The sequence below is a fragment of the Macaca nemestrina genome, chromosome 2 (assembly GCF_043159975.1).
Source record: "Macaca nemestrina isolate mMacNem1 chromosome 2, mMacNem.hap1, whole genome shotgun sequence".
NCBI lineage: Eukaryota > Metazoa > Chordata > Mammalia > Primates > Cercopithecidae > Macaca > Macaca nemestrina.
Genome location: NC_092126.1, coordinates 159,348,402 through 159,374,666, shown reverse-complemented (window position 1 = coordinate 159,374,666; position 26,265 = coordinate 159,348,402). Strand labels below are relative to the sequence as shown.

At 41.9% G+C, this 26,265-nt stretch overlaps 1 protein-coding gene across 26 annotated transcripts in view; it reads left to right on the top strand.

Moving 5' to 3' along the window:
- Positions 1-26,265, top strand: part of LOC105470260 (kalirin RhoGEF kinase) — a 700,354-nt gene that overhangs the window by 404,561 nt on the left and 269,528 nt on the right. For 18 of the 26 annotated variants that reach the window (XM_071089152.1, XM_071089177.1, XM_071089137.1 and 15 more), the window contains exons 17-23: positions 2,537-2,755; positions 6,423-6,572; positions 9,860-9,974; positions 14,367-14,482; positions 14,970-15,092; positions 23,706-23,888; positions 25,126-25,244. In XM_071089152.1, coding sequence (XP_070945253.1) covers positions 2,537-2,755; positions 6,423-6,572; positions 9,860-9,974; positions 14,367-14,482; positions 14,970-15,092; positions 23,706-23,888; positions 25,126-25,244 — 1,025 coding nt within the window. The remainder of the gene's footprint in view (positions 1-2,536; positions 2,756-6,422; positions 6,573-9,859; positions 9,975-14,366; positions 14,483-14,969; positions 15,093-23,705; positions 23,889-25,125; positions 25,245-26,265) is intronic. The other 8 variants (XM_071089172.1, XM_071089145.1, XM_071089146.1 and 5 more) reach the window with 1 other exon arrangement.

Sequence of the window (26,265 nt, the reverse complement as noted above, 5' to 3'; positions counted from 1 at the left end):
AGTGGCATTTATGACATAAAATGAGAGTTTTAGAGCTGGAAAAGATGTTAGAAGTCTTATAATGCTAATGCTTCCCATTACAGAGAATTAAAGGAATCTGTTAAAAATGTAAAGGATGAATTTTATGAATTAGAAATGGAAGGCAAGAAGACTCATTAGGTCATCACCACAACAGTCTGTGTGTAAAGTGGTGAGGGCAGGGCTGGGACTGGGGAGAGGGGAACGGCAAGCAAGAATGATGTCAAGATTGTAATCGTAGGAGGAGAGAGAAGGAGAGTACCAACAGAAGTGGCAGATTACCATAAGAAAACTGTTTTAAAGATAAGAGGAGTTTAGTTTCAGCTGTGGAACTTGAGAAGCTGTCTAGGAGAGGTAGAGGCTCTAATAGAGCAGGAAAGCCTTTCCCATTCACTGGCAAGGGCCCCTCCTCTCTCCAGGAAGATCACTTTTACTGAATGCATCTTTCTGGCAGGCTGACATAGGACAGACAGCTAGATCAACTGAATCAGTGCTGCTCCTAACTAGGGTGAAACCTGTGCAGGCAACTCACCCTTGCGTCTGAAGGCAACTGAAGAAGAGTCAGATGTCAGACAAGAGACATAGACTGGGGAGTCATCTGCAGAGAGAAAACAATAGAAACCAAGGGAAGAGATGAGAGCGCTGCAGCAGCGGGGCAGGGGTAGGGGTGGGGGAAGAGCTGACCTTGGTACCTCTACATTTAGGAGACAGGAAAAGAAAATGGTGCCGATAAGCAAGACAAAGGAAGAAAACCAGGGATTTGTAGTGGATTGTTTCCACCCACTAGCTTACTTTCTCTAGCTTCGTTAAGCAATTAGGAACCCAAATGCTGATGTGGTCATCAGGATCGGATCGAGGGCTGACTCAGTGGCAAGGCAGGGAATGAGGGAGTCTAGGTTGCTAAGGAGGTCATGCTAGCATTGCTAACTCTGAGTACAGATTCAGGAGAGGGTGAAGAGAAGCCAGAGGTGGGGGATAGACTGGAGAAGATAATGAGAATGTGTAGACTGCAATCTGGAATGAGGGTGAAGGGCCATCATGGTGGGAATCAGGGAGAGGTATAGGTGAAAACGAGTAAGGCTCTACTCAGACACAGGGAGTGCAGAGTGGATTAGCTCTTGGGAACTGTCCAGAATTGCTGCCCAAGAAGAAGGGCAGAAAATAATTCTGGAGTAAGTTACTGAGTTCTAGCTGTTCTTTTTCACTGCCAGCTGAACTATTATTTCCTCAAAAGTGCAAAGACCAAATTAGTACTACTCCATCAGTCTGGAACAATCCCAGCAGTTGAGGTTGGGATGATATTAGCTCTGTCAAGTCAGTGGGGCTCTAACATTCTCTTATAGATCATCCACATCCGTATTTTGTCTTAGTAAATCTTAATCCCATTTGGTTCTTTCCCGGCCACCCTAGTTCTCCCCACCTTCTACAGTTAATATAAACTCAGATAACACATAGCACATTTAGCCTAAATCAGAAAGGATTAAAAAAAAAATAGACCTTCTGGCCAGGTGTGGTGGTTCTTGCCTGTAATCCCAGCACTTTGGGAGGCTGAGGCCAGAGGATCATTTGAAGCTAGGAGTTTGAGACCAGCCTGGGCAAGACAGCAAGATCTCATTTTTACAAAAAGTGAAAAATTAACCAAGTGTGATGGCACACACCTGCCGTCCCAGCTATCCAGCTACTTTGGGGCCTGAGGCAAGAGGATTGCTTGAGCCCAGTTCAAGGCTGCAGCAAGCCATGATTGCATCATTGCACTGCACTGTTCAGCCTGGGTGACAGATCAAGACCCTATCTCAAAAAAAAAAAAAAAAAGAAAAGAAAAGAAAAAAGAAAGAAAATAGACCTTCTACATATATATGTATCTCCTGAAGGGATATGTAAATAACATGGGGATTATGTATTGAGGTGAATTATCTCCTGCACTGTTGTGCCCCCCAGTGAAGTAATTAAGGGATGATGTAGGAGATTATTCTCTAGCTTTGTTAACCTTCCAAATTTATTCCTTTAAGTGGAATCTTTTTCAACTGATTATTAATATTTTAAATGATTGCATTGTTAGCTGAGATTTGTGTTACATGAAGTTTCTTTTCATGTGCTGTCTATACTTGATCTGTAAAATGGGACTGCAGTAGTAACCTCCTTTGAAAACTCAATGTACAATTTTATTATTCTATATGCGAAGGAAATTTATGAACCAGTTAGGGAGCAGATTGATACACAACTTCTGTTTCCCTTCTATAGAAACTGAAATGTCCTTAAAATCTAGAGTGCTGCAAGGAAAAAGAAAGAAATGGGGACAGAATTTAGGGTCGTGAGAGATTAGCTAATAAAAATGTATGATATTCTTTTTTAAAATATGCTTTTAAAATAATAATGTATTAATGGTCATGACAAAATGGATCAGTCATTTAAAGCTCTTTAACTTCTCTGCATCTTTTCACTCACGCCTCACTCCACCCCCTCCCATACCACGCCTGGGTTGTTCCCACGGACCTTTCTCTCCTCTCCTTGTGCCCAGTCCCTCTTTCATGCCACTTCCTTGCAGAAGACGCACCAGAGTGCCCTGCAGGTACAGCAGAAAGCCGAGGTGCTGCTCCAGGCCGGCCACTACGATGCCGATGCCATCCGGGAATGTGCTGAGAAGGTGGCCCTCCACTGGCAGCAGCTCATGCTGAAGATGGAAGACCGGCTAAAACTGGTCAATGCCTCTGTGGCCTTTTACAAAACTTCTGAACAGGTGAGGGAAAGGATTGTGGGGCTTGTGGGGCTGAGATTGACAGAGGACTATTTTCTGCCTTGCACTGTTAATGTGCAGTACTTAACGTCAGCGAAAAGCCAGTCCTCTCCTTACTAACGTTTGAAGAATAATTTGTGGAAACACCACAGTTGGCTTCCTTATCATCCTTGCCATTTGAGCACTGGACCATGGGGTTTGTTTCTCATAAATTTCTCAAACTTACCAGATCTATAGGGAGGTGTTGAAATAGAAATTGGGTGTATACTAAAGGCTAGATTTGGACAGTATATTAGTCAGCTGTTACCACCATAGTGCTGTGTAACAAAACACCCCAAAACTCAGTGATATAAAATAATAAACATTTATTTTTTTTGCTTAAGTGTCTGGGGTTCAGCTGATCTTGGCTGAACTTGGTAGAACTAGGCTTTGAGATGCAGACTGGGTCTAGATCTGTTCCCATGTCTCTTGTCCTCCTTGACCTGAAGCCATCTCAGGCACATTTATAGTTAAAGGCAGGAATACAAGAGTCCAAAATCTACCATACAAGTGCATTTCAAGTCTTTGCTTGTGTCATATTCTCTTTCATCTCATTGGCTAAAATAAGTCACATGGCCAAGCCAACGTCAGTGAGGCAGCAATGCCTCCTATGAAGGTTAGGAGAGGAGAATGAATAGTGGCTGAACAATAATTAAATCTACCACAGTTAGGCATTATGCACTGCTTGAAAAACACATGGTTCTTTCATTCCTGGGGCCTCCAGTCTAATGGAGGAAACACAGCTGACACTGGGGAACTAGGAATGCACCGGATAAGATGATGCTGCTGTGGGAGAAAAGGCAGGAGCTGGGCAGCAGGGCCATAAAGATGCAGTGTGTTACCCTTTCATCTGTACAGCAATATGCACAGGGCTAAGAGGATTTTTAAAATGACTTGGGTGCTGTTAGGGAATTATTTTTATGAAACAGGTTTAAAACAGGAGTAATTTTATTCAATGTATAGTAGTTTCCTTCTCTGAATTGTTCCCTGGTAGAAATAAATCAGAGAATCATTCTCCTTGGGTGACTTACAGGGACCATCGGAAAGTCTCCCTTGGAGAAAATGTGACATGTGCATCAGACGGCCCTGCAGCCAGGGTTAGAGTCTCCATCCCTTCTCTCAGTCCTTTCTGTTGCTTCAGAGGGATGACTCCTTTGATGGCCACAGAAATGAGGAGCTGCAGACTAAGATGATAAAGAGCATCCCCAGTTGATCCGTAGATTCAACATAGTCTCAGTCAAATCCCAGCAAGCTTTTTTTTTGGTAGAAATTGATACATTGATTCTAAGATTTATATGGAAATAAAATGAAAATGCAAAGAATACAGATGCAAAGAAACTAGAACAGCCAAAACAATTTTGAAAGGAAGAACAAAGTTGGACAAGTCACAATGCCTGATTTAAGGACTTATTCTAAAGCAGCAGGGATCAAGACAGAATGGTATTTGGAATAAGAATAAACACAATGAGACAGAATAGTGGTGATAGAAATAGATCTACATATATACAGTCAGTTGATTTTTGACAAAAAAATTCAATGAGTGAAGGAAAGTCTTTTCAGCAAAGGATGCTGGACAACTGAATATCCGTATGGAAACAAATGAGGCTTAATTCCTGTCTAATATTATACACAAATTTTAATTTGAAATGGATCAAGATGGTGAAGGGCACTGGAATAGGAGTCAAGAAATTTTACCCTGAAGTGACCTTGCCAAAGGTTACTTTACCCCTCTGGATTTCTGTTTCCTCTCTTGTTAAAGTATTTATACCTAATAATCTTTTCATTTCTTCCAACTCCCAAATTGTTTGCTCCTAAGTTCAGTCCTATCATGGGACAGATCTTAAGTACCCTTTTTCTTAAAGTTTTTGCATGTCTATAAGCTGTTTTATGTCAAAACATGAGCTGCCTGCACGTTTCAGGCCTTTCAGAAAGAAAGACGTGATGCTAGAGATGGGACTAGAGAAGTCACCTTGAGTTCGGTGACAGATCTTCTCATGACGCGAGAAGCGTGTCTGGCTATGAGGGTGTTCTTCCTGGGACAGCTTTCAGCACATCTTTCAGCTCAGTTCATAACTCAATGAATGCCCTATCCAAAGACATCTTTCATCTGGCTGGGCGCAGAGGCTCACGCCTGTAATCCCAGTACTTTGGGAGGCCAAGGCAGGTGGATCACTCGAGGTCAGGAGTTCAAGACCGGCCTGACCAACATGGTGAAACCCCGTCTCTACTAAAAATACAAAAATTAGCTGGATATGGTGGTGGGCACCTGTAATCCCAGCTACTCGGGAGCCTGAGGCAGGAGAATCACTTAGGCAGAGGTTGCATTGAGCCGAGATTGCACCACTGCACTCTAGCCTAGGTGAAAAAGCTAGACTCCATCTCAAAAGAAAAAAAAAAAAAAAAAGACATCTTTCATCAAAAGACTTTCTCAGAGAAGGCCAAGGATAGTCATAGCTGTTCTTCCCTGCTGCCATATCCGAACAAGTAATCAAAGTCTATTGAAGGAAATCCAGTCATCCCAAGGTCTATTGAAGGAAATCCAGTATCCGTGGGGTATTTGTTTCAGGACCCCTCACAGATACCAGACTTTTCAGATGTTTACGTTCCTGATATAAAATGGCATAGTACTTGCGTGTAACCTATATACATTCTCCCATGTAATTTAGATCATCTCTGGATTACTTATAATACGTAAGTATTATAGTAAATAGTTGTTGTACTCTATTGTTTTTATTTGTATTATTTTTTATTGCTGTACTTTTTAACTAAGTATTTTCAATCCATAGTTGGTTGAATCATGGATGTAGAACCCACAGATATGGAAGGATGTCTGTATGGAATATGAGTTTCAATTTTCTGCATCATCCTCCAGGCCCTGATACTAGGCTGCCTTGAGTTTTCCACTGTGAGACCCAGGCTGAATTTCCCTCCAAACCTACTTCAAAATGCTTTTGCTCTCTTCTGAGTTCATTTATAAGGTCACTTAGCATGGCCTCTCAGCATCTTTAGAACTAAAAACCTTCTTAACTGTCTTTTAGGTTAACCCAAATTTGTTACCCCTCTACAGGAAATGTGTATTTTGTAATAGAGATCCTGGAGATGTCATGTATTATGGTTGGATTTTTGAGACATTTTTCTCCAGGGGAGGAAAAAGATGACATTCATTTATGGCCCGTAAACGATACAACATAGGCAACTTCCTCCTTTGTCTCTGCTTGAGGCTACTTACTATGGGACAAGTACAGATGGTCGGATAAATCAAGTTATCTTCTCCAAACCTCGTTTCCTATTCTACCTAATTTATAGTTATTGTGAGATTATAACAATATGTAAAAACACTGAAACTCCAAAGATACCAGATTGTCTTACTTTCTTACTTTACCTACTATTCTTAGTTAATGTCATCAACTCCCATAAAAAGATGATTCCAAAATCCATATCTCCAGTCATAATGTCTCCCAGGTTTCAGACACAAGACTGTCACTGCCTCCTGGATTTCTCTTAGATGTCTCAGAGGCATTAAACTTCTAATGAAAAATGTCATATGTGTAGGCTTCTATAGGCTGAAGGTCCTCAGAGAATACTTCCGGAATAATTAATTTACTGAGTCTTTTCTTCCATGGTTCACTAGGTGTGTAGTGTCCTGGAGAGCTTAGAGCAAGAATACCGGAGAGATGAGGACTGGTGTGGTGGACGAGATAAGCTGGGGCCAGCGGCAGAGATCGACCATGTCATTCCACTCATCAGCAAACATTTGGAACAAAAGGAGGCCTTTCTTAAGGTCAGAGCACATTGTCATGCAAGGGCTCAGACTCCTGGCCTTGGCCTTGTTCTTTTATCCTCTTTCTCTTTCTCTTTTTCTCCTTTCTTTCTTTCCTTCTTTCTTTTCTTTCCTTCTTTCTTTTCTTTCCTTCCTTTCTTTTCTGCCTTCCTTGCCTTCCTTGCCTTCCTTCCTTTCCTTCCCTTCCTTCCCTTCCTTCCTCCCTCCCTCCCTCTCTCTCTCTTTCCCTTTCTTTCTCTTTCTTTCTTTCTTTCTCTTTCTTTCTTTCTTTCTTTCTTTCTTTCTTTCTTTCTTTCTTTCTTTCTTTCTTTCTTTCTTTCTTTCTTTCTTTCTTTCTTTCTTTCTTTCTTTCTTTCCTTCCTTCCTTCCTTCCTTCCTTCCTTCCTTCCTTCCTTCCTTCCTTCCTTCCTTCCTTCCTTTCTTTCTTTCTTTCTTTCTTTTTCTTTCTTTCTTTCTTTCTTCCCCCCCCTCCTCCCCTCCCCTCCCCTTCCTTCTCTCTTTCTTTGTTCTCCTCCTCCTCCTCCTGTCTGTCTCTCTCTTTGTCTCACACACACACACGCACACATGCGCACACACACCCACAGACACACGCACAGCTTCAAACATGCTTCCTATCCCCTCTTTTTTTCTAACCTCTTCCCTAAAGGTGTAAGGGAGTATAATGAAGATGTTGACTGGCTAATTTCAAAGGTGAAAGGTTACATTTCCAACATTTATTTCTCTCTTGGCACTTTTTGTATAGTTAGGCTATCGGGATACACTGTTACTACTACTGCAATCTTCAGATATCCCAATATCCCATGGATGTTGTTAACTGAGAAAAAGACATGCTTTCATTCAGTTATGTTTGGCTAAATTATTTTTGATAGTAATATCAAAAAGATATAAGCTTAGATATAAAACATGATTAAAATATTTTATAAATGGAAGATGCAAAAATTAGGGTAAGAATTAAAGAAATGAATTTGGATGCCCTATTTATTTATCAATCTAACAATTACCAATTACCAACACACAACACTGTTCATTCTTCTGTATTAAGAGAGAAATGCCTTATTCCAAGTATTCTGCTAGAGCCCTGCCTTCCGAGGGAGGAAGCACAGGCCAGCTCTGCACAGACTGTCAGCTGGTGTGGGAAGTCCTTGTGAGCCTCCTTTCCCAGTCTTTGATCTCCTCTGATCTCCTCTCTTCTGTGTTCAAGCTCATCTAAAGGCTCCGTTTGCTCTCAGATTTCTTGCTTTCATGTTATGCTTCCTCTCAGGTTTCTGGGAATAGAAGAGAGAATTTTTATACCCTGACATGTTACCATTGATTTTATTCAATTCTGTAATTACCTGCCTTTCTTTTATTAGGGATTTTCTCTACTTGACCACCTTGAGCTTAATTTTTATTTTTTTTTAATCTGGCTTCTCCCTTCCCTCCTCCTATCTATCTTGTATCTGCACCTATATGGGTCAGAACCTTTAGTAATCAGCTCTTACTAATAAGACTAGATAGAAATTCTTCTGTGCAGAGCTTATGGTGATTTTTTAAAGTTTTCCCTATTGCAAAGCAAAGTTTAAAATGGAACAATTTAAGTAGAGCATATAAAAATCTCAAACAGAAGTATAAAGATATTTCTTCATAAAATTAAAAGAAAATATTTCTATTGAAGAAAGAAATAGAAAACCCTCTGGTCTGATGTTTTCCATATGTCCCTAAAACCACAGTGAGAAGCTCCCTATCACTGTGGGAATTATATGCCCAGTAGATAGAATATTGAGCTCTTTATTTGTATTCATTAGTTGATCCGTTTGAAACTTCTTAAGCTGAAAACACCATCAAGCTTTTTCATTCAGGAGCCTCTGTGTTCATGGACTCACCAGCAGGTGTTTGTGTACCAGATATCCCAGATACCTTTGTTGCTAATTTTTTTATATAACCAGAAAATTATAAAATTTTATAATTGTTTCTATTAATTATATAATAATTTTTAATTATATTGTAGGATCAGAAGGAAAGTATAAGATTCTGAAATTTTACATTTCAGGGTGTGTAGAAGAAAAAATAAAATAAAATTTCAAAGAAAAATGAAATAAAATTTCACAGTTTTACTAGAGATCATTTAATTCTGAAAACTATGGATTAAAAATTAGTATGCTAGTATTTATTACTTTACAACCAGAAAAAAACCCTGCTTTATAGAGAAATCCAGAAAATACTAGGCTTGAGAGGAACAGGAAATACTGTCAGTCGTCCTAGATCCTAGATCTGAGTTGCTTCCTGGCTCCTGCCCTTTCCGGGCTCCAGTCTTGTCCATCAGCACACCAAGGAGAATGTGACCAGCCCTCTGTATGCCACCCACAGCTAATATGAGTCATAAGGGGAGTAGGTAATATAACAGCTGTTAGTCCTTTATGTAGACTGGCATTCTTCAACAATAGAATGCTTATTCGTGATATTTAGATGAGGGGGACTTGATAGGCAAATAAGTCTGAAAAATGTCGGTAATTTCCATTTAGATTTGGAATGTAGGGTTAATAGATGTGTTTACCAAATTTACTTGCTCAAGTCTAAGTCACACTGATTTTCAAGTGGGTTTATGTTTCCTGAGCTTACACCAGTGGTCATGTAAGAGGCATTCTGGTGTCTGAGGAAAAGTAGGCCGAGAGTGAATATTAGTAATGCCTGGTCAACATAGAAGGAGACAAAGGGTGGCTGATATCTGATTTTTATCTGAGATGGAATGGACAGAGACAGAAAGGAGTAATTCTTCACTTGACAAAAGAAAAGCTCAGAAGGGTGATCTCCATAAATTGGAATTGGAGTATCCATGAACTAGTGATAACTTCCAGGGCTCTGCTTCTTCTAGATTCCTTCAGAGTTCTTGAGCTTCCTAAAAAGTACAAGGAGGAACCAGGTGCCATGGCTCATGCCTGTAATCCCAGCACTTTGGGAGGCCAAGGTGGGCAGATTGCTTGAGCCCAGTAGTTTGAGACCAGCCTGGGCAACATAGTGAGACCTTGTCTTTACAAAAAATGCACAAAATTAGCTAGGTGTGGTGGTGGGCCCCTGTAGTCCCAGTTACTCAGGAGGCTGAGATGGAAGGACCGCTTGAGCCTGGGAGGTGGAGGCTGCAGTGAGCTATGCTCACGCCACTGCACTGCAGCCTAGGCAACAGAGTGAGACTCTGTCTCAAAAAAAAAAAAAAAAAAGAAAATGTAGAAGGAAGGTGTGTATGCCTTCTCCATTGTCTTGGATTCCATACACCTGCTGGGACGGGGGCCTCACGACTTTGTCTTTCTCAGGCATGCACCCTGGCTCGGCGGAATGCTGAGGTGTTTCTCAAGTACATCCACAGGAACAACGTCAGCATGCCCAGTGTCGCCAGCCACACTCGGGGACCCGAGCAACAAGTGAAAGGTCAGTGAGAGACCTGCCCAGCCACCGGTCACTTCAGCGAATGCCCCTCCCTGAAATATACCATGTACCCAGTTTTCACACAGTCTCAAATTTCCTGCTGCTTCTCCTTGGAAATGAAAATGTATGATGTGGGATGGTGTGGGCAGTAATGATTCATGGTTAATTTTTAAACATGCTTCAAGATCTGGAAGGCAAAAACAAGGATAAAATTTCCCCAAGTATTTTCATTTATCTTAGAGTCTGGACAGCACTGCCTAGTGGAATTTTCTGAAGTAATGGAAATTGCCTGTATCTACGCTGTGCAATACAGCAGCTATTGAGCGCTTGAAATGTGCCTAGTGCAACTGAGGAACTAAATTTTAACTTTTGTTTAATATTAAGTAATTTAAATGTAGATTACTGTATGTGGCTCCTAGTTAATATATTGAACACAACAAGACTAGGGTGTCTTATAGCCTAGGAACAGAATGTGGACTGAGAATCCTAAGACCAAATGCTGACCCTGGATTTGTCACTGATTGATTAAGCCTTTTAAAACTTTAGTTTCTTATTTAAAATGAGGGGAGGATCTAGACTCTTGCTACTCAAATTGTAGTTCCCAGACCAGCCACATTGACATCCCTGGGGAAGAGTGTAAGAAATACAGAATCTCAGGCCACACCCAAACCGACTGAGTCAGAAACTGCATTTTGGCACTTTGGGAGGTTGAGATGGGAGGATTGCTTGAGGCCAGGAGTTCAAGACCATCCTGGGCAACATAGTGAGACCCCGTCTCTACAAAAAGTTAAAAAATTTGCCTGGTATGGTGGCATGCCTATAGCTGTAGTTACTCAGGAGGCTGAGATGAAAGGATCGTTTGAGCCCAGGAGCTGGAGGCTGCAGTGAACCACATTTGCACCGTTGTACTCCAGCCTGGGCAATTAGAGTGAGACCCTGTCTCAAATAAAAAAGAAAAAAAAAGAGAAAAAAAGCACAAAGAACCTGCATGTTGGCAAGAACTGCCCAATTCTACCAACCAGGTGATTTATGTGTCCATAAAATTTAGGTAAGTGCTATTCTACATCATCTTTAATATCTCTCTGAATTCTAGAAAGTCTATGATAATAAATACATAACTTTTTAAAATTACCTATTATCTGACCATGTGAAACTTAAATCATTATCTGTGGAATTATTCTGACCATGCAGAAATTAGCCTTTGAGTGAGTGAAGAGTTTAACAAATGTCATCTTGCCAAGGCACAGAAATATAACTCTGGAGCCCGAGGCTAGGGAGGGAACCCAAGCTGACTTGGAGTGAGGAGTGATATGGGCTTGGAGACACCATGGACAGGGTAGGATGCGTGGTCTGCTTAAGAAAGGCTTCCCTCTTTGCTCAGATTGCTCAAGAGTTGGAGAGAACAGAGGCCACTGGACAGAATTAAATCTAGGAATCAAAGTTCCCTACAGAGAGGAGGGAGCAGAGTTTCTCTTCCAAATGTGCTAATCTATTTGTGGTCAGGGGACCTGTGGGGAGCTGGTATTATGTCACTTCTTCTGGCACATTTGAAAGCATCTGTTCTGGCTTCCAAATGTAGATGGGAGATTGGGTGAGGCCAGCTGCCTACTGAGAGACCACATATCCCACCTACACCTCTGCGTGCTGAAGAGTAACAGGCACCCAGAGACAGTGAGAAATGCCTACATCTTCTTGGAGGCAAGACCAGGTTGTTGCCCATGTGAAAGCTTTCAAGAAGAGGGGGAAAATAATCCTGAAACTCTTTATGATTTCTGCCTGATCTGGGTTGATTCTCTTAGCCACACCATAGAGGGAGCTTCAGTGAGCAAAACTCTGGCTAGGGAACATAAAGACTAAAAGAAATGGGTTTCTACTTCTTCCTTCCCCAATTGAAGCTTCCACCTGAGGGACCTACAATCCCTTATATATCAGTTTCCTTTTCACTTACTACCTAGACTCAACACCAGTGCCACATAGTTTTGGCTTTTTTATGCTGCTGGTTGTTATATGGCTGCATAACAAACAAAATTCAATGATATCCACTGTAAGCATATGTTGTTCAAGTGGCTGTGCATTGGCTGGGGAGCAGCATCTCAGCTGGGCTCAGCAGTGCGGTTGTGCTTCAGACTGCAAGTCTGGCTAGCTTGGCTCCTTCACTCCAGGTAAGGTCTTGTTTGCTCCACGTGTATTCATTCTGGGACCTGGGTTGAAGGGGCAGCAGTTACCCAGGAGAAGTTCCTATAGTGGTGATAGCAGAGGTACAAGGAGCAAAGTCAAGTCTACAAGTACGTTTCAAGGCCCTGCTTCTGTTTTATCTGTTAACAACTCATTTGCCAGAGCAAGTTATGTGGCCAAGCTATGTGGCCAACATCAGTTGGGGAGTGAGAAACTGTACTTGCCTCTTTGGGAAGGAATGAAAGTTACATGATAAAGGCTTAGATACAGGGAAGGGTGAATAATTGGACCCATAAAAGGTTGGGCACACTGGCTCACACCTGTAATCCTAGCACTTTGGGAGACCGAGACAGAGGCAGGAGGATCACTTGAGCTCAGGAGTTTGAGACCAGCCTGGGCAACATAGTGAGACCCTGGTCTCTACAAAAAAAAAAAGTTTACAAATTGGCTGGATGTGGTGGCATGTGCCTATAGTCTCAGCTACTCAGGTGGCTGAGGTGGGAGGATCACTTGAGCCCGGGAGGTTGACGCTGCAGTGAGCTATGACTGCACTCCATCTTGGGTGACAGAGCCAGACCCTGTCTCAAAAAAAAAAAAAAAGCACTTAGCCTAAAAGATGAAAAACACATCCTATCCTCAGAAAGCTATACTTGGCTGGGGAGGTGAGAATGAAGGGGTATGAAAAGTACATAAAATCAACAAAAACTTCTCAGTGCAAGCACTGCACTTCAGGTTGTGCCATCTTCATAAAGCACAGAAACTTGTACTTTATAGTCCCCGTAATGTGAGAGACCAAGGTGACTAACAACTCAGGCTCTGAAGTCAGATCTGGCCTGAATCTGAACTCTGCCCTTTCCTATCTGAACAACCCTGAGCTAGTTACCCTCCCTACACTTTCTCAAAAGCTTTCTCTAAACCTCAGTTTTCTCATCTGTATAATGGAGATAATAATGGTGCATGCATTGTGGGGTATTATGAAAATGAGTGTCTTCCACATACTGAGTATGTGATAAATATTATTCACATGGTTATTATTATATATTTTGTTAATATCTAATATGGCAACAGGAAGCAGGAAGAAGACATAAAATAAATTTTATTGCTTCCAGCATAACATACTATTTAAAACACTTAAGACATCTATCCACGTACCCAGCTACTCCTGAAACAACAGAAAACTTAGGGAAATAGCATGGACTGAATGCCTAACCATGGCCCACTTGCTGTGCTATATGCCTTGTGTAGACACTCTCATTTAACATCACTTTTAGCTTTTCTTATGATCACATCCAAAACAACATGGGCCCAGAGACAACATGAAGACATAATTCCAACACAGCTTCTCTGAGCCCACTATTTAGAAGTGTTTAAATCGAGGCTATGCCGTTAAAGTGCTGTGTGCACAACCTCTTGTGCAGGTCCAAGAACATGGTTCATGATGTGGGTTGTCAAGCCAGTGACACCAGCCCTCATTGCACTATAAATCTCCTTCCTGCCTCTCTTCTAATGAGTCCTTAAGAATGACTGAGATTCCTGTCAAGGTCCACCCATGCTCATTGGACTCTTGGGGCCAATTGAATTAGTTGCTTCCTAAGATTTCTTTTTTTTTTTTTTTTTTTTTTGAGACGGAGTCTCGCTCTGTCACCCAGGCTGGAGTGCAGTGGCCGGATCTCAGCTCACTGCAAGCTCCGCCTCCCGGGTTCACGCCATTCTCCTGCCCCAGCCTCCCGAGTAGCTGGGACTACAGGCGCCTGCCACCTCGCCCGGCTAAGTTTTTTTTTGTATTTTTAGTAGAGACGGGGTTTCACTGTGTTAGCCAGGATGGTCTCGATCTCCTGACCTCGTGATCCGCCCGTCTCGGCCTCCCAAAGTGCTGGGATTACAGGCTTGAGCCACCTCGCCCGGCCGCTTCCTAAGATTTCTTAGAACCAAGGACTAATTTTGCTATAAAGAGAATCGGGGTCATTTGTAAGTCACTGGTGTTATATTCTTGCCACCTTAGTTGATGGAACTCTCATCAATGGGCTCTCCCCCTAGACTCCTCGACCTTGCTCCTTTCTAGGAAATCCTTTCTGTATCCAGCTTTTGCTCCCTTTCTTCTGATGCTGGATTAGTCTTGCGGGGATGCTTGAAATTACAGTCATGGTCACCTGGCACCTGCCATGGGGCTGAAGGGGTTGGTTGGATTGTGCCCATCATATGTATCTCCTCTGCCCACAGCCATCCTGAGTGAGCTCCTGCAGAGGGAGAATCGCGTGCTGCATTTCTGGACCTTGAAGAAGCGGCGGTTAGACCAGTGCCAGCAATATGTGGTGTTCGAGCGCAGCGCTAAGCAGGTTGTCCAAAGCTTTCCCTGGCTCTATCTCAGTTCTGGGGAGCATACAGAGGCCCAATACCAAGGGTTAGTCCAGAAGAGGGCCACAGCAGCAAATTGGGGATGGGAGTGGGGAATAAAGAGGAAAGAAAGCAGGGTGTCACTTGTCAGCAATTCAGCATTTACCAAGCTCTCTGTTTTGAGTTTGGTAACAGGAGATATGAGGAAATGCTAGGTCACCCACTATGCCCCTAATTCATGGATGATATTGGGCCTGGCCTAGAAGAGTCCCCGGTCTACTGGGGGAGACCCTCTCTTTGCTGGTAAGTGTTCCAAATCAGGGGAGGGCTCATTCATAAAAAACAACTCCAGAGCTACATACCAATCAAATTGTGCCAGTGTTTCCTGGGTCCATTAAGTTGTCCCAACGATAACCTTCGTTGTAATATGGCATGTCTTCTACTGACAGCTGCCTTTTGGGGGACTGGATGGGTTGTTTCCTCCCATAGGCGCTTGACTGGATCCAAGAAACAGGTGAATTTTACCTCTCAACACATACCTCCACTGGAGAGACCACAGAGGAGACTCAGGAACTGCTGAAAGAATATGGGGAATTCAGGGTGCCTGCCAAGGTAGGAAACATCCCAGACCCTTCCCCAAATCCACCCAGAAATCTCCATTCTGGCCAATTTCACATTATGGAAGCAAAGACAGCTTCTGTAAGCAAAAATACCTGGCTGCAGTGGCAAGGGGGAAAGTATGTAAATGTCCTAAAGGATTGTCTCTAGAAACCTGAATACCCAAAGAATTGCAGCTGCTGGGTAGAGCAGCTGTATGCAGGAAGTCAACTGCTATATACTGTGCTTCCAGATACTCATCTTCATGCTCCAGGTTCTGGAATCTGCTATATTCTTTCAGACCAAATCAGGGAAAAGGGTGTATTCATGTAAAAATGTTGCCTGTGCATGTGAACACTGCACATATCCACATATTCTTGCAATTTGAGTGGCTTGGGAAGTTCACCTTATTAGAAGGGCCAGTGACTATATGGGTACACAAAACAGGTGAATTTCTCCTTTTCTGAGCTATTTCCATCTGGCCTCAAACCTGCTCATGAGCTAGGCTGGGTCTCTGGGGAGCAAAATGTGCAAGGATGTACATACCAATTCATACCAAGATTGTGGGGAATGCCATAATAGAAGGAAACCTGATTTTCATCTGTTTTCACAGCCAGGATTTGATCTGAGGATACTTGGGTTTGAATGAAAATCTGATCTGTCTCAAGTTCCTCTTTGTAGTGTCCTCATCTCTCACACGGGGCTCCTTGCCACATAGGAGCCATTTTTGGCATCACTTCCACACATAGCAGACGCTCTTCCCAGGTTGAGAGATGCTCTTGTTGGGGTCAAGGTGGGAAACATCCTATCCAGAGATCCCTCTGACACTATAAGGAATGTTCCTCTGGTTTGGTGTGACAAAATTAGGCCCTTAGCCTCATTCCTGAGCTGATATTTCAGAAGTGGTTATCCACTCTATGAATCTTTTCCTATGATCTCTCAACTTTGGGGAGCATCTCCCTGCATCCTTGTGAGTTTTGGGCCTTTTTGCCTAATGCGAAAAGCTGTGAGCACAGATAAGAGACTCATTTCAGTACCAGCAAAAGCAAACAGCACAAAGAAGGTGGCAGATGCACAGACCCCTGTTCAAATCCAAATTAAAATGGCTTGTGAATTAACAAGTTTGGCTCTATCCACCCTTCTCCAAATAGGGTCGATAATGAGCCATTAACAGGATGAATAGTATGAGATCCATTGGTGTTCCTATCTGCATAGGGTGGATCACAGCAGATACCCAGAACTTCATAGGATCAAAATCTTTCCATAATCAAAGTGGAAATGTGAAGAATTATTCGGTCAATCTTATTCATCCTACCTTTGTAACCGTCTTCACATATTTCTCCTCTTTTTCATTCACATAGCTACTACCCTAAGCTGTAGTAGCTTCCTAAAGGGATTGCATGCCTTTGGCCTTTCCTTCCTTCCTTCCAATCCACCCTGCCCTTCATTGCTGTTCATCTTTAAAATGCTACTTTGGTCACATAACCACCCAGATCAAGAACTTTATGATTTTCCAATGCCTTTAGGATAATGCTCCACAACTCTACAGCTGTGCCACCCTACCTCCCCGGCTTTATCTTCAATTATTATTTTATGCAGAGTTTATGCTTCAGCGGAATGGATGTATTCTCTTACCCTCTGAGAGATACATCTTATACTTTTTTGTCTATGTGCCTTTTTCATACATTTCTCTGCCTGGAATACCCTTCCCTTCCCTCTAGTTTTTGCTTTTTAAGAGGAACCCCCCCCCCCGCCCTTTCCACTCTAGAGCCTCCTCCTCTATGATCCTTCCCACATACGAGGATATGATCCAGCTCATCCCTGCACTACAGCCCTTGTCCGTATAACCCTTCACCTGGGCCGGGCACGGTGGCTCACGCCTGTAATCCCAGCACTTTGGGAGGCCAAGGTGGGTGGATCACGAGGTCAGGAGATCGAGACCATCCTGGCTAATGTGGAAACCCTGTCTCTACTAAAAATACAAAAAATTAGCTGGGTGTAGTGACAGGTGCCTGTAGTCCCAGCTACTCGGGAGGCTGAGGCAGGAGAATGGTGTGAACCCTGGAGGCAGATCTTGCAGTGAGTCGAGATCAGGCCACTGCACTGCAGCCTGGGCGACAGAGTTGGAGTGCAGTGTTTTGGACTCCGTCTCAAACAAACAAACAAACAAGCCCTTCACCTGGCACAGACCATCTCTCCTCCAGTAATCTATGCAGTGTTATCTCCTATATAAGCCAACAGGATACTTAGAGACGGGAACCACACTATTCATCCTGAGTTCCCTAGGTTACCTGACTACATTTTACACATTCAAAGGGGGCTACAACCATTCAGGAACATAAAGAAAAAAGGAAGTTTGAGTAGATTCAGCCCTTCTTGTTTATATTTAATATGAATCTTCTACTTTGGCTGTCTTTGTTCTCTGTCCCTCCCGACATAACTATCGTGTTCCAAATCTCAGGGTTATTCATATTAGAATATCTACAGGATAACAAACCCAGCTGAGGAGCTTCTGATTAGAGGCAGCAGCCTCCTGCCCCACCCTAGTCCCACTTTCCAGAGGTAAACATCTTCTAATCAGCTGTCTTTGATTATAATCTTTATAACCAAGAAAATGAATTTGAAATGGAAACCAAATTGACCTTTAGCCACAAGAGAATACATATGGTGGCCCTTATGGTTGAATAGGGCAGTGGAGTACATTAAATTTAATAATATTCTGGTCCAAAGGAGCAGACCAAGTAGAAGAAACATTGGATATAGAAAGATACTTTCTATGTAAAAGCTCACAAATGTAAGAATAAAAATGAAATAAAAAGAGTTTGAATGAGGAAAAAAGGAAAACATAATTCTCATGGTGTGATATGCCTATAGACAGTCCATTAAAAGAATAGAAATGGTATTTTCCTATTATGGGTTTCAAAATGTATAAGGGGTCAAGGCACACAGTGATGGGAAAGCTTAGTCATCATGACATTTGGAAGAACTCCATTTCTTCTAAAAGCAAAACTTTTTAAAGATGATTTTGTTTTTCAGTTTTTACAAATTCCATGGTTTTTACTATATTCACAAGGTTGTGCAAACATTGCCACTGTTTAGTTCCAGAACATTTTCATTACCCTAGAAAGAAACCCTATGCCCATTAGCAGTCACTCTGCATTCCTTACTCTCCTTAACCCGTGGCAACTACTCAAAAGTCTCTATGGGTTTGCCTGTTTGGGCATTTCATATAAATGGAATCGTATAATATGAGATCTTCTGTGACTGGCTTACTTCCCCTACCCTAATGCTTTCAGGATTCATCCATGCTATTAGCATGTATCAATCCTTTTTTCCTGTTTATTGCTAAATAGCATGCCATTTCATTGATATACCACTTTTTGTTTACTATTCATCAGTTGATGGACATTTGGGTTGTTTCCAGCTTTTGGCTGTTATGAATAATGCTGCTAGAAACCTTTATATTCAAGTTTTGGTGTGAACATATGTTTCAGTTCCCTTATGTGCATACCTGGGAGTGGAATGGCTGGGTTATATGGAGTTCTACTATGTTTAACTTTTTGAGGAACTGCTAAACTGTTTTTCAAAGTAGCCATACCATTTTATACTCTCACCAGCAATTTGTGAGGGTTCTGATTTCTCCACATCCTCACCAACACTTGTTATTGTGTCTTTTTATATAGCCATCCTAGAGGGTGTGGAGTGGTATTCATTGTGGGTTTTGATTTGCATTTGCCAATGGCTAATAATGTTAAGAAAATACTTTTTTAAGCTGGTAATTTCATCTCTGAAGATGAAGGAATCCATGAGATAAACTGGACTTAATTCATCTTGACAAAAGAAAATTAAGCAGTAATGAAAGCAGCTGGAGCCTTAGCTGAACTAAATTATGTTTTCCTGAGATTCAGATAGCAGAGAAAGGGAACACTGGGGTTGTCAGATGGTACTTTAGACTGAGAGAGGTAGAGTCTAAACAGTTCAGATAAAAGATAGGCATGATTCTATTTCTGAGACTCTTTTTTTTTTTTAGATGGAGCTTCACTTTAGTCACCCAGGCTGGAGTACAGTGATGTGATCTCTGCTCACTGCAACCTCCACCTCCTGGGTTCAAGTGATTCTTCTGCCTCAGCATCCCAAGTAGCTGAGATTACAGGTGCTTGCCACCAGGTCTAGCTAACCTTTGTATTTTTGGTAGAGACAGGGTTTCACCGTGTTGGCCAGGCTGGTCTTGAACTCCTGACCTCAGGTGATCCACCTGCCTTTGCCTCCCAAAGTGCTGGGATTACAGACGTGAACCACTGTTCCTGGTCTTTCTGAGACTCTCAAGTGGAATATAGTTCGCATGTGATGGAAAGTTTTGAAAATTTTGGTTCTTTCATGTACACTAACAACCCTCTGCTGAATGAATCCGAAGATGTATTTCAAGAAACCTATTCACCTGCACAAGGAGCTCAGTAAATTTGTGTCTACAAAAAAATTGATAAGGAATATCAATATTCCTTATTATTATCTAATTATAAGGAATATCAAAAATGAAAGGCAAATATGGAAGATTATGAGATTATAAGATTACTATCAAGAAGGCAAAATCTTAAAGTCTTGTAAAATGTGCTGAAGTCAAAAGGGCTTTAAAAAAATTTATTCAGAGTGAGGCTCACTGATTAGAGGAAGATCATAACCAAAGAAAAAAAGAAAGGAAAGGAGGAAAAGAGAGAGTGGGGAGGGAAAGAGAGAGGGAGAGAGAGAAAAAAAATAGAATTACTGACCCCCTCTTTTGAACCCCTGTCTTTTCCAGCAGGTAACTAGAATTCAAAATGGAAAGGCAAAACATAAATTAGGTGACACATGAAGCCCAAGTGAGCTCTCAGGTCTAGATTTCCAGGCCCAGATGAATTATGGTACCCAAAGTTTCCCTTTTAGCCACAAGATCATGTCCATACTTCCGAACCTTTCATTCAAGAACTGCTGCAGTCTGACCCCCATTTTATTAGTTTATATAAGTTACTGTCTTTGGAGGAAAGATTTGAGTTTCAAATGGGCATAGGTTGAACGAGAAAGATACTGTATGGCCGTGTGTGGAAATAAAGAAGATAGAAGCGATGTGTCTGAACCTCCCAGAAATCCAGAAAAAGCTCAGTGACTCAGCCCCATGGGAAGAACAAGAAATGTGGCACAGTGTCACCTCTGGAGATGAAAACTGGAATGTTACCTGAGACCAAGGGTGTCTCAAGCAGCCACATCATCTGGTCATCATCTGAGAGCAGAGGACCAGAATCTGTGTAATGTTCTACCATTTCTATACCACAGCTTCCTTTTTCTTCTTCCTCTCTGCTTTCTGTGATTTCACTTCTACTCTGCAGCCATCATCCAGATCCCTGTCTGTGCAGTTTAAATCCTCAGGGAAACAACCTCAATTGACACGGCATATTTCCAGTCCCCTATTTAGACACAGCTTTTAGGCCAGGACACCTCAGAAGTTACTGGCTGACTCTTGATTGGCTGCCCTCATAAGAAAAGTTTTTACCTCTGATCTCAAAAGCTGTGACCAGGCATTTAGCAGGTCATGTGGTGCCACCACAATCACCAATGTATAAGAAACCATTTCAGAATACTCCCAATGGGGACTGTGGCCATGGTTGGTATCTTAGTGCACTTACCCAATTCATGAGCCAAATTTATCATCTACTTCCTCCCAATAAAAATCTTCAACTCCTGTTGGTCTAGCTTTACTCACCTCCAAACACAAGACTTGCTCATTCATTCATTCAGTCAACATTGATGGTATGCCTACTATTTTCTAGACACTGGAGATATACAAATGAATGAGATGTAATACTTACCTTTTAGGGTTCATGGTCTAATGAAGGAGACATATATGCTAATTACATGTGATATATGCTAAAATACAAGCATGTATGTGATACTGTGGGAACACTGGGAAGGGCATTGCCCACTTGTTTTTTGGGGAGAACAGGAGAGGAAAAAGGGCATTGCATCGAGAGTGGGGGTGAGTAAGAATCACTTGTCCCAGCTGGAAGGGCATGCGACATTCAACATGGCTGCAGTGTAGGGAATGGAGAGCAGTGGAAACAGGGCTGCTGCGAAGGTAGGTGGAGCCACATGGGGAAGGGTGTGTCTAAACTTCCCTCCACCTACTTCCTAAGGATGCATCTAAAGTCATTTTACTGTCTCTTTGCTCCTCTAGTCCCCACACATACCTAGAATACTCTTGGTCACAAACCATTTGCTTTGCTGACTCTGAATCACAGTTTTGATGCTTTAGGATATAATTTTCTCTGATAGAGCTGCCCTAGTATGGCTACTGCCACCAGCTGGCTGTAAAACCCTTTCTCCTAGGTGTAGTCACTTTACCAAGAGCAGAGAATATGTATTTCCAAGACTTTTCCATTAAAAAAAAAAAAAAAGGTATCTGTTTTAAGTAAATAGAAAACCAAAGAAAACTCTTTTCAGGAAAAATAAAAAATAAAAAAAATACCCTACATGAAATAAGGTGAAAGTCCTCAGGATGCTTAGACACTGGAGATATATAAATGAATAAGATAATTAAAAAGAGGGATTCAGTAATTCTAGTTTAGATAGAATCGAGTAGATTCTATTTTGAATAGAATCTGCTAATTCTATCTTAACCAATTCCCCCCGTTATTGCTCTGCCTTTTCATGGCTGAGGAGATGTTTCTGCTATCCTCACACCCACCTCCTTTCCCTCACACCAAAGCTCTTGCCCTTTATCTTCCAATACCGGCACCAGCCTACTGTACCAAGATAGGAGAGGCTCCATGTGCTGAGTGAGCTACTGGAGAGCTGGATCCCTGGTCCTTGGTCCCTGGCCATGCGTGCAGCAGGCAGAGCACTCTCAATGCGCCTCTCTGACACCCTCTTTCTCCGGCATTTCTTGGGAGGATTGGTCTCTCATGGGAGGGGCTGTAGATGGGCCTGGAAGGAACAGGTGGGGTGAGGATAGTAGAATAAAGAAAGAAGGGCTCTGTTGTTTTTTCTACTGTTGCTCCAGTTCTGCCTCAGTTTCCCTGTTACCTAGATTGTAGCATGGTTTAAACCTTGGACCTACTTTTCTCCAGTCCAAAAGATAATTTTCCTTCTTAGAATACTATTTAAATGTTCTTTCCTTTCCCTGAGCAATTTTAGAGTTTGAAAATCCAAACTTAAGATTTAAAAAAAGGGCAGCAGTCCACTTGTTGGGTGTCTCTCTCATTCCCATGACTTACCCAGCTTAAGTGCTGCCTCTCCATGAGACCTCCGCTACCCATGCCTGTCCACCTTCATTTTCCCCTTTTAAAATTCCTATAATATTAACTCTACATTCTCCCATTTTGACATTCAATTACATAATGCCCTGAGTTATTTAACTACTCTGTGTGAAATGAAGATTTTTTTTTCCTTTCGTTTGACCCCCAAGCCCGGCCCTATAGCTCTTTACACAGTACTATGGACCAAGTAGGTATTGAACGAACTCTTGCTAAAAATGAAATTAACCCAGTAAACAGCTGAGTTCCACTTTACCTAGTCCTGTAATAGATGATGGCTTCATTAACCTCTTTCTCCTGCTGTCTAATGGAAACTAAAGACAAGATTCTGGTGGTGACAGGGACAGAGTTAACTCTTAAATCTGCTCATTGTATTTATTTAGATCCTGGCATGTGCCAACTTACATGAGGTTTAGAGCTGGTACAGTAGAGGGGGGAACTAGGAACTAAAGGGCAGAGACAAATAGGCTCGTTTGCTTACTGCTAGTATGAAGTTGGACCAGCCCTAAGCCTTTCTCAGCCTCAGATTTTTTTCATCTGTGGTTCAAAGAGACCTGCATCACTTCCCTCCACCTGCTTCCTAAGGATGCATCTGAACTCAAATGGCTTTCAGATACAGTAACACACTGTGTAAATTAGTAAAGCATATTAATATAAGAGATTCTTACATCAATAATAATAATGGCTAATGTTTATTGCTTACTGAGTTCTTACTGTGTTCCACTGTACTAAGCATTCTACATTTATCAACTCATTTAATACACCAACCCTCTGAAGTAGGATCAGCCCTCCATATCTACAGGTATCGCATCCATGGATTCAACCAGCTGTGAACTGAAAATGTTTTTTTCAAATGGATGGTTGTGTCTGCACTGAACATATATAGACTTTTTTGTTCTTGTCATCATTCCCTAAGCCATACAGAATAACAACTATTTACTTAGTATTTACATTGTATTAGGTATTGTAAGTAATTTAGAGATGATTTGAAGTGTTCCTGAGGATGTGGCTAAGTTATAAGCAAAAACTACACCATGTTTTATGAGGAACTTGAGTATCTGGATTTTGGTATCCATGGGGGGCCCTGGAACCAGTTTCCCCCACCCCAGCACTGAGGGATGACTGTAATATTATGATTCCCTTTTTGCAAATGAAGAAACTGAGGCACAGAGGGCTTCAATAACTTGCTTAAGATCTCCCAGTTAGTAGTAACAAAGCTGGGATACATACCCAGGTAGTCAGCTATAAGGTATCTATGGCTGCTTTAAACAGGAAGAAAGGATTTGGGATGAAGGGACAGGAGAATAAATGTAATCCAGTAACTTAAGGCCATCTTTTGGGGCAGCAAACAAAGGAGAAGGTGAAGCTTCTGATTCAGCTGGCTGATAGCTTTGTGGAAAAAGGCCACATTCATGCCACGGAGATAAGGAAATGGGTGACCACGGTGGACAAGCACTACAGAGATTTCTCCCTGAGGATGGGGAAGTACCGGTACTCCCTGGAGAAAGCCCTAGGAGTCAACACAGAGGTAGGCAGGGGTATTGCCCTTTGGGACATCCTCCCTTCTCATTTCCCTGAGCACCACTGCCCTCATCACCATGGAAGAAAAGCATGTTTCCAGAGCAGTTCTTCTGAGCTGTTGACCCCTAGAGCACCTGCCTCGTGTGGCTTTTCTAGTGGGGAGTGCTGGGTGGATATTGCTGATCCTTTAACCTCCAGTCCCCTGTGATGAGTACTCTATACATTACAAAATCAACTGGACAGTAGTGGGGCCTATTGCTACAGAACAGAGTTTTTCTCTGTATAGATTTTGAGAACGAAAAGCTTTATCTTAACTTCATAAGTACCATCTTCCACCCAATTATGTTAATCGGCAAATGATTAGAGTGCCCAGTATATATAATAGTGCTCTTTCAAGAATAAGGGGTGCAATTTGTACAAGGATTATTTGACATTTCAACAGAACAGAGGTACAATTTGCCATGAACCAGGGAAGATGAACTTTTAATCTCTTCTTTATACTAGGGGTTAGTAACCTGTGAATTAAGAGCTTAATACAGCCTGGCAATTTAATCCTAGGATGTCTAATTCTTAAATCTTCAAATAGGCTCATGATCTGAAGCAGAGCAGCCTGGAGAGTGAAGTGGCCAAACCACCTAAAGTTGAGAGAGTTAATGTCTCCCCCAGGCTTTAATCTGTGAGTTTTTATCTAGGAAGTTCCATCATATATAAATACCAAATGGTGGTTAAAATTAGTAGGGATGAGCAATGAGAAAGTTCAGTTATTGTTCTGTTATTTAGCTTTCTATTTCCAAGGGAAATTGCTTGTTTAAATAAATATATTTGGTTTGATTATTTTCTTTTGACAAATGAAAGATGTTTTATATCTTTATGTGTTTTTGTTTCACATCTATTTTAAATGGTTAAGAATCAGTCGTAGACCAATTTATGAATGTGTTTAGATTTAATTAGGACCAAAGGCCTTGGGGAAATAGACACATAATTATCAAATGTGTTTATTGTTTTTTCTTACTGTGGATATTTACCCTAAACATTTGACCTGAACATTTTATTTCTCTCTTATTTGAAAACACAATAATGATCCCATGAAGAACAGTGCTTCTGGGTATGAGTCTGTAAGATCCCTCATGTTTTTATCCTTCTCCATTATATCCTTTTTTCCCCCTTTTACCACCTCCCTCAACTCGATTGAGTTGCTTTCCCAAAGCATCACAAGGTGACCTTTGTGATCCCTCCATGTGCAGGATAATAAGGACCTGGAGCTGGATATTATCCCAGCAAGCCTTTCGGATCGGGAGGTCAAGCTGCGGGACGCCAACCACGAAGTCAATGAAGAGAAGCGGAAGTCAGCCCGGAAGAAAGAGTACGTGTTGGCTTCCGCCGCGCTAGCTGGCTCGCCATGACTGTGGTGGGCTTTCACCGCCACTTGTCCCTTTGGATAGCTTAATATGTCCTCGTGGCCACCTACAGGGATTGGGATGGACAGACATAACGTTTGCATTGAGAATATGAGTTCCCTCTGAAGGCTTTGAAGTCTCTCCCGTCTGTCCTTCACCTGAATTATCTTCATTTATTAGCAACTTCCTAGACAAAACCTTCCTCATAGATCATCACATTGTACTTCACAATGTCAAAACTCAACATGGAACAAATCAAATATTTTTTTCATCTCCTCCAAATTTTATTCTCCTTTCTGATTTTCTTTTTTTAACATTTTTAATTTTTTTTTATTTTTTGGGACAGAGTCTCCCAGTGTCACCCAGGCTGGAATGCAGTGGCATGATCTCAGCTCACTGCAATCTCCACCTCCTGGGTTCAAGCAATTCTCCTGCCTCAGCCTCCCAAGTAGCTGGGATTACAGGTGTGCACCACCATGCCTAGCTAATTTTTGTATTTTGAATAGAAACAGGGTTTCACCATGTTGACCAGGCTGGTCTCAGACTCCTGACCTCAAGTGATCTGCCCACCTCAGCCACCCAAAGTGCTGGGATTATAGGCATGAGCCACCGTGCCCAGCCTCTCTCTTCTGATTTTCTAATTGCCATCAGTAGTGTCACTAATCTTCTAGTTTTTTCTAGATTATTTGCAAAAACTTCCCACAGTTTTCCTGCTGCTGGTCCCTGCCCAATTCACCTGCACAGCGATGCCAGGTTTACCTTTCTGGAGTACATTTTATTATTGCTAATACCAATACTCTCCTGCCACCAGCACCTACACTTTTTATGTCCTAAACATTACATAAAGTGCCTTTACACACATTTTCTCTTTGTATCTTTCTATCAGTTCTCTCAGGCAGCTAAGATTATTCCCATTTTACATATAATAAGACCTAGAAAAGTCAAGTAACTTTCCCCAAACCACACAGATGGTGAGCAATGAAGCCA